At 46.0% G+C, this 9,322-nt stretch overlaps 1 protein-coding gene across 3 annotated transcripts in view; it reads right to left on the reverse strand.

Annotated features, from left to right (window-relative positions):
- col5a3b (collagen, type V, alpha 3b) overlaps positions 1–2,064 on the reverse strand; it is a 26,103-nt gene extending 24,039 nt beyond the window's left edge. For all 3 annotated transcript variants that reach the window (XM_059554945.1, XM_059554944.1, XM_059554943.1), the window contains exon 1: positions 1,830–2,064. In XM_059554945.1, the coding sequence (XP_059410928.1) occupies positions 1,830–1,920 (91 nt within the window). In that variant the 5' untranslated portion in view covers positions 1,921–2,064. The remainder of the gene's footprint in view (positions 1–1,829) is intronic.
- Positions 2,065–9,322: the final 7,258 nt, after the last annotated feature.

Here is a 9,322-nt window from a genome sequence, read left to right on the forward strand (position 1 = left end):
GTGACAGCATCACACGGGTGAATCTGTGGCGTGTTCAGACACAGTTTAAGAGCTCAAAGCTCCTCATCTGAGCACAGAAAGCCAGGTTTAACAGCTCCTCAGACTCCTGCTGCATTTGTGCAGCACACAGAGCAGAAGAAAGCGTTTATCTGCAGCGCGCTGGAACGCCAGACAGCTTCAGACGTGTCGGGAATGTGTGGAAAAAGCCCTGCTCTCATTCCTCTCCTGAACGTCTCTGAGTGGATTAATAGCCACCTGATGCCCCTGAGTGACTTCAGCTGAGATCTGAGCCGCACAGAGCTGTTTCAGTCCCTCGGGGATCAGCTTCAGCAGAGAAAACACCTTCACACAAATAACACTCGCACAGCAACCTATATCAGCATTTCTGTAAAGATGCATTACTTCACAAAGACCGAAAGCAGGCCTGAATGGAGCCAGACAGAGACGGTGAATGAGAAACAGCTGCTGGAGCGAGATCAGATCCAGAAGAGCACCAGAGATCAAGAGCCGCTCTCTCTAGAGCCCTACAGGCGTCAGACCGGCCTGCTCTCTGAACAACCACCAAACATGAACAACAGACTGATGCATTCAGATTTATGCTCTCTCAATCATGTCTTACTCGTTGAACTAACACTACTCTGAATTCATTCACATAATAAAAAAAGCCCCATTCAGGCAGTAAATGTGTCAAGAAAACAGATTCTCATTACTGTGTCGACAGATGTACATGAATGAGCGATCCTAGGATATAGTTTGGTTGAACACACAGTGAGCATCAAGCCTGGAGAATCAACAGATGAGCTCTTTACATCAGAATGTAACAGATAACACAATAATGAGTTCAGAAGTATTCATGCTGCACTGCATGCTGGGAACTCTCAGAACGTTTCAGCAATATGACATCCTTCGCTCAGACAACTCTGTTGGAGAACGTTTGAGTGAATTCAGTTGGTCTGGGGAAAATCACGATTAAATGAACAGAAACATCTGTCCAGTGTTGGGAAGAGTACTCTGAAAATCAGGTACAAGTTACTCACTTTAACATGTAATTAGCACTGTATTTAATTACTTTATTAAAGTCATGCAACTGATTGCATGTGATAGTGTTATCTAAATGTAATTTTCTGAAGGGTTAATCATTCTCATAATCATCATGTACAGTCAAACTCTGATTGCTGACTTTCACAATCCTCCAACACTTAAGATCATAATCATTGAATTATTATAAATCAGACTCTTTTTACTTTGAGATTGTTCTGAGGTTAAACACAGATTTAAATCATAAGATCTAGTTCAATAGCTATGAAACTGTTTTGAAATCAGATCTTTGCATAACTATGATTGGAAACACTGGCATCTGACAATTACTTAGAAATAATAAAGCTTTTTACATAAACCTAAACAGAAAATTTATTAAAAGTTATTGAATAAGCATGTTTTATATTCTAACACTGAAGTTTCATATTCTTAAAACAGTCAGATCTGTATATGTGTGAAAATATTCAGATGTAATCGCCCAAATCTTCAGAAGTAGCTAACTGTTAGTTACACATTTCTCTCAGTAACTGATTAAAGTTACATCTATTTTGTAATTTTATCTGAATTTAATCAGAAATATGATAGCGAGTGAGTTTATCACCTCATTATGTGTTAACTTATGATAATAATATTTATGTTAATAATCAGAGTCTCTTCATATTTCAGTGAATCATCATCATCATCATGATCGTGGTTCTTCATCATCACGATATTATGATGTGAAGTGAAGCACGAGGACTAACGGTGATGTCTCAGATTAAAGTAACCCAAAGCGAGATGAAGACATGTACCTGCTCGTGTCGCGTGCATCATCATCATCATCATCATCATCATCAGTGGCGCGACTCCGGTGAACCGGCGACTCTTCATCTTCATCATCATCCTCAGCTGCACCGGACCGCGCGGCGCTCGCGAGGAGTGTGTGTGTGTGTGTGTGTGTGTGTGTCGCTCCTGGAGCTGAGGATCCCGAGCAGACCTGGAGGAGAAGAGACACACTGCTGGGGTTTATCTGCCCTGTCCCATATGAGCCTCTCTCTCTCTCTGTGTGTGTGTGTGTGTCTCTCTCTCTCTCTCTCTCTCTCTCTCTCTCTCTCTCTCTGATCTGTTCGTTACACTCCAGATTCAGATCTTCTAGCAGCATTTGAACAAGTATCAGCTCAGCTGTTGATAACTAAATCATATGTGACAATTCAGTTTGTGCTACAAACAAACAGTGTCTCTTTCTTCAACATGGGAATCATAGCTTCATTTGTTAACACAATATGACTTTGTTTTGAGTTTGCCATATTTTTAATATGTTGACCCATCAGCAACTTTTACCATAATTTTTTACCATAAAGGGAATTGTGGAGTGAATGTGTTTAATTGTCATGAAAAAAAAAAAGGAAAAAAAAAACCCACAACCACAACAACAAAAACCCTAGTCCTAAAATAGTCTGCATGTCATTTTAGAATAGGCTTGCAGCAGTCTTCTGATTTTGGTGAGGATCAGGTATGTTCTGGACAGCCTGTGATCAGAGGGAAAGTTCATTTGTACCACTTGCTGGCTTCCAGAAGTCATCAGTGTTCAAACAATAGCTCATAATTAATAAATGAACCATTTCACAGACTTCAGTGAAACGTACAAACTTACTCTCCAAGACCGCACCCAGATCACACACACACACACACACACACACACACACACACACACACACTCTCTCTCTCTCTCTCTCTCTCTCTTAAACATGCTCGAACAAGATGTTGAGCTGCTTAACTAATAAAATAAAATGTGCTCTGGCAGATTCCAAATTCCTGCTTGAAGTGAGCCTAAGGCTCCACACACACACACACACACACACACATGCACACACACACAAACACACACACACACAAACACACACACACACACACACACACACACACACACACACTTCATTCATGTTGGTGATGAATCGCTCTTTTGCAAACCTTTGACTATTTTCTCCATGAAACCCCAAAAGTGTGTGATTCTGTGAAGGTGAGGTCAAAGGTCAACCCCTGCAGCTGACCCAACCTTGACCTCAATGACCTAAATCAAGCTGTCCCCCGCATCAACAGCTAAATAAAACACAAAGAATGATACAAATGAGTGATGTTATTCTGTGTTGGATAAACATTTACTCCTGCTTAAATAACATAAGCATGTCGCAGCAGTACCTGTGTGTGTGTGTGTGTGTGTGTGTGTTCGTCTTTCAACAGATTCCATGCGTACTTTCAGACATCCTTCTGTGTTTCTCGTGCTCACAGCTAACAATGTGTTTGTCTGAAACATCCTCAAGGGTCTTTAACTTTTTTATGACTCAGCCATCAAATACAAATACATAAACATGATTTGGATATTAAAAGCATATTAGTATGTTATGTGTAAGCCAGGTTAAAGAGATGGGTCTTTAATCTAGATTTAAACTGCAAGAGCGTGTCTGCTCAGGGGGAACAATGTTAGGTAATGTTGATATTCTAGGTATTATCAAATTGCCTGGGTTTTGAGAACGCAGCGAACGTAGAGGATTATAATGTAAAAGGAGCTCATTCAAATACTGAGGTGCTAAACCATTCAGGGCTTTATAAGTAATAAGCAATATTTTAAAATCTATGCGATGTTTGATAGGGAGCCAGTGCAGTGTTGACAGGACCGGGCTAATATGGTCATACTTCCTGGTTCTAGTAAGAACTCTTGCTGCTGCATTTTGGACTAGCTGTAGTTTGTTTACTAAGCGTGCAGAACAACCACCCAATAAAGCATTACTATAATCTTACCTTGAGGTCATAAAAGCATGGATTAACATTTCTGCATATGACATTGAGAGCATAGGCCCTAATTTAAATATATTTTTGAGATGGAAAAATGCAGTTTTACAAATGCTAGAAATGTGGATTTCTAAGGAAAGATTGCTATCAAATAACACACCTAGTGTCACGATCATTAGCTGGAGTGCCCATGAACTTCAGTAGAGGGCACTCCACTCAGGACCATTCCACCCATCAACCACCAGATGTCATCACTTGGACACTAGCATCTCTCATACTGTTGCACCACACCCAAACTACATTCCCCATGAGTCACTGCATCACAATCACCTTGCCACACCTGCACCTCATTCATCAGCCAATTTCCTTCCCACACCTGCACCTCATTTACACACACATAAAAGCAGCGCAATCACTCTCACTCACTGCAAAGTCTTGTTTAGCCAGTCTGACATTTCTGAGTGGGTTTCCCCCTGTGTTAGCTTTTCCTATGTTTGACCTTTGGACTGTGTATTCGACTCTGATTTCTCTGCTGCCTGCCCCGATCTCTGCTTGTTTCTGGTTTTGATTCTGGTTATCTCTGACACACCTGACACCATTCCTGATTTCTGCCTGTCTGACCATTCTCTAAATTCTGCATTTGGATCCGAACGCCTCTGACTCTCTTCATAACAGAAGACTTCACCAAACCAGGATCCAGCAGCTTTAATGGATACAGCCAGGTCAGTCGTGAACCCAGTAGGCCAAATTATGTGTCTACGTCAAGGAATTCGGCCCATCGAGGATTACGTGAGGGACTTTGTTGAGTTGGCCCATTTATCTATCATGGATGAGATGTCTGATATTTTTTTGTAGTGTCCTATCTGAGCCGCTCGGCACACTCATGCCTTTGCACCAACCTCATTGGACGCTTGAGATGTATATCGATCTGGCACTTCAAATAAGTGGCTCCGCATTTACTGTGGGTGTTGTGGATGACGAGATGCACAAAATGGCCGCCACCCCTGAGACTCATCCTGTCATGGCCGCCAGCCCAGCGCCGCTGCACAAGATGGCTGCCGCAGTTGATCTTCCAGGAGCCAAGTCAGGTCCCCGTCGACTTTCCAGGAGCCAAGTCAGGTCCCCGTCGACTTTCCAGGAGCCAAGTCAGGTCCCCGTCGACTTTCCAGGAGCCAAGTCAGGTCACCACGGAGCTACCTGAGCCTCGTCACCTCTCAGCCGAACTTCCAGAGCTCTCGTCCTACCCTGCCACGGCCATGCAGGCCATCTATGAGCTCTCATTTATTCCGGTCACGGCTATGGAGGCCATCCACCAACTCTCTGTCTGCCCTGTCACGGCCACGGAGGCCGCTATTAACCTGTTTATGTTCTCTGTTTCAGTCCCACCTGACCAGACTTGCTCTCCTGTGCCATCAACTCCACTGTGGTGGTCCTCTGCTCCGCCCTGGTGGGCTTCTGTCCCATCTGCTCGGCTGTGGTGGTCCTCTGCTCCGCCCTGGTGGGCTCCAGCTCCATCTGCTCCGTTCTGGTGGGCTCCCATGCCACCTGCTCTGCCTTCGTGGGCCCCTGTTCCCGAGTTAAGCCCACGGCGGGCCCCTGTTCCCGTGTTAAGCCCACGGCGGGCCCCTGTTCCCGTGTTAAGCCCACGGCGGGCCCCTGTTCCCGTGTTAAGCCCACGGCGGGCAGGCTGTCCATTTCTGAGTGGGTTTCCCCCTGTGTTAGCTTTTCCTATGTTTGACCTTTGGACTGTGTATTCGACTCTGATTTCTCTGCTGCCTGCCCCGATCTCTGCTTGTTTCTGGTTTTGATTCTGGTTATCTCTGACACACCTGACACCATTCCTGATTTCTGCCTGTCTGACCATTCTCTAAATTCTGCATTTGGATCCGAACGCCTCTGACTCTCTTCATAACAGAAGACTTCACCAAACCAGGATCCAGCAGCTTTAATGGATACAGCCAGGTCAGTCGTGAACCCAGTAGGCCAAATTATGTGTCTACGTCAAGGAATTCGGCCCATCGAGGATTACGTGAGGGACTTTGTTGAGTTGGCCCATTTATCTATCATGGATGAGATGTCTGATATTTTTTTGTAGTGTCCTATCTGAGCCGCTCGGCACACTCATGCCTTTGCACCAACCTCATTGGACGCTTGAGATGTATATCGATCTGGCACTTCAAATAAGTGGCTCCGCATTTACTGTGGGTGTTGTGGATGACGAGATGCACAAAATGGCCGCCACCCCTGAGACTCATCCTGTCATGGCCGCCAGCCCAGCGCCGCTGCACAAGATGGCTGCCGCAGTTGATCTTCCAGGAGCCAAGTCAGGTCCCCGTCGACTTTCCAGGAGCCAAGTCAGGTCCCCGTCGACTTTCCAGGAGCCAAGTCAGGTCCCCGTCGACTTTCCAGGAGCCAAGTCAGGTCACCACGGAGCTACCTGAGCCTCGTCACCTCTCAGCCGAACTTCCAGAGCTCTCGTCCTACCCTGCCACGGCCATGCAGGCCATCTATGAGCTCTCATTTATTCCGGTCACGGCTATGGAGGCCATCCACCAACTCTCTGTCTGCCCTGTCACGGCCACGGAGGCCGCTATTAACCTGTTTATGTTCTCTGTTTCAGTCCCACCTGACCAGACTTGCTCTCCTGTGCCATCAACTCCACTGTGGTGGTCCTCTGCTCCGCCCTGGTGGGCTTCTGTCCCATCTGCTCGGCTGTGGTGGTCCTCTGCTCCGCCCTGGTGGGCTCCAGCTCCATCTGCTCCGTTCTGGTGGGCTCCCATGCCACCTGCTCTGCCTTCGTGGGCCCCTGTTCCCGAGTTAAGCCCACGGCGGGCCCCTGTTCCCGTGTTAAGCCCACGGCGGGCCCCTGTTCCCGTGTTAAGCCCACGGCGGGCCCCTGTTCCCGTGTTAAGCCCACGGCGGGCCCCTGTTCCCGTGTTAAGCCCACGGCGGGCCCCTGTTCCCGTGTTAAGCCCACGGCGGGCCCCTGTTCCCGTGTTAAGCCCACGGCGGGCCCCTGTTCCAGTGTTAAGCCCACGGCGGGCCCCTGTTTCCCATGTCAGGCCCAGGAAGGGCCCCTGTTTCCCATGTCAGGCCCAGGAAGGGCCCCTGTTTCCCATGTCAGGCCCAGGAAGGGCCCCTGTTTCCCATGTCAGGCCCAGGAAAGGCTCATGATCTCCATGTTAAGCCCAGGAAGGGCTCCAATTCTGCCTGCTCTGCCCCGGTCCCCAACCACTGCACTTCCACATCGACCTGGCCCTCCGTCCCTCCCCCTGTTCCGCCTCCGCTCCACCGCCCTCCTAGATTGTTTTGAGCGTCTGGAAGCCACTCCTTGTCTATGTCACGATAATTAGATGGAGTCCCCATGAACTTCAGTAGAGGGCACTCAACTCAGGACCATTCCACCCATCAACCACCAGATGTCACCATATCATCACTTGGACACTAGCATCTCTCATACTGTTGCACCACACCCAAACTACATTCCCCATGAGTCACTGCATCAATCACCTTGCCACACCTGCACCTCATTCATCAGCCAATTTCCTTGCCACACCTGCACCTCAGTTACACACATAAAAGCAGCACAATCACTCTCACTCACTGCGAAGTCTTGTTTAGCCAGTCTGACATTTCTGAGCCTTTTTCCCCTGTGTTAGTTATTCCCGTGTTTGACCTTTGGACTGTGTATTCGACTCTGCTTTCTCTGCTGCCTGCCCCGATCTCCGCTTAATTCTGGTTATACCTGACGCCATTCCTGATTTCTGCCTGTCTGACCATTCTCTAAATTCTGCATTTGGATCCAAATCCTCTGACTCTCTTCATAACACCTAGGTTCTTAACTGAAGGTGTGAACACAACGTCTAATGATTAAAGACCCATCTCTTTAACCTGGCTTACACATAACATACTAATATGCTTTTAATATCCAAATCCGGTAAAGGATTTTAAGGGTGCATTAATTAGGTAAACCGGGAACACTTCCCATAACACACTTGCTACATCATTAGAAGAATGGCATCTACGCTAATATTAGTCTGTTTCTCTCTTATTCCGAGGTCACCGTGGCCACCAGATCCAGTCTGTGTCCAGATCAGAGGGTCACTGCAGTCACCCGGATCCAGTACGTATCCAGACCAGATGCTGGATCAGCACCTAGAAAGGACCTCTACATCCCTGAAAGACAGCGGAGACCAGGACAACTAGATCCCCAGATACAGATCCCCTGTAAAGACCTTGTCTCAGAGGAGCACCAGGACAAGACCACAGGAAACAGATGATTCTTCTGCACAATCTGACTTTGCTGCAGTCTGGAATTGAACTACTGGTTTCGTCTGGTCAGAGGAGAACTGGCCCCCCAACTGAGCCTGGTTTCTCCCAAGGTTTTTTTCTCCTTTCTGTCACCGATGGAGTTTCAGTTCCTTGCCGCTGTCGCCTCTGGCTTGCTTAGTTGGGGTCATTTCATCTACAGAGATTTAAACTGAACAGAGTTGACATCACTGAATTCAATGATGAACTGCCTTTAACTATCATTTTGCATTATTGATACTGTTTTCCTAATTAATGTTGTTCAGTTGCTTTGACACCATCTGTTTTGTTTTATATAAATAAAGGTGACTTGACTTGAGCTCATATGCCCAGAAGACACAATCTTTCGTGTCATTTCATAACCTGAAAATAAAGTAATTATCAACAAAGAAACGTCACATGAAATAAAATTAAGAAAGACCTGTTTCAGACTCTGCACGTGCAGATGTGCTCAGCTGTCCAGAGCAGTGACCGCTGGGTGGCGCTCTCACACGGATTATACTGCTTCACTCACTGCAGCTTGTCACCTGCTCACACACATGCTCAACTTCGACTCTTTCTTTACAAACTTTGCACACAAACCCATTGCACACACAAAATGCAAAACCCCTGCAGGTACTTTTCTATACATTTATATAATCTGTTATATAAATGTACATATAATCCTCCATTGCATTCCTATTTATATTCTGCATTCTCTGCTCAATACTGTATATAGCAACTCCACTGTGCATTCTGTGTATCATAGCTTCACTTACTATGCACTTTTATGTATATATAGAACACTATATTCCTGCTCTGGTTAGATGCTAACTGCATTTCATTAGCTCTGTACTTGTTGAGTATAATCTAATCTCAACTAAAGCACTGCATTCACAATATCACAAACGCATCTCAAAAGCAAACATTGTAAACACTTTTTCCATAATATTAATTCCTGTTAGATTTTGTGTGGTACATATAGAATTTGGTGTGTGTGGAGTGTCAGCTTTCAGAAACTGTGACAAGGAAAGATTCTGTGTAAGCAGTTGAGAAAACAAAAAAGATTTGATTAAAAGTAGATTGTTAAATAGTAATACGCCCAATAATGAGATTGTGTTTTCTGAAGGCGATCACTTTCAAACTTTGCAGGTGGTTTTGGTAATCCGTGCGCGCTCCCGTGCGCTGAGAGTGCGCGCTGAAGAGGCAGTAAGTAACCACAGTAAGC

Source organism: Carassius carassius, chromosome 7, assembly GCF_963082965.1.
Source record: "Carassius carassius chromosome 7, fCarCar2.1, whole genome shotgun sequence".
Classification (NCBI taxonomy): Eukaryota; Metazoa; Chordata; class Actinopteri; order Cypriniformes; family Cyprinidae; genus Carassius; species Carassius carassius.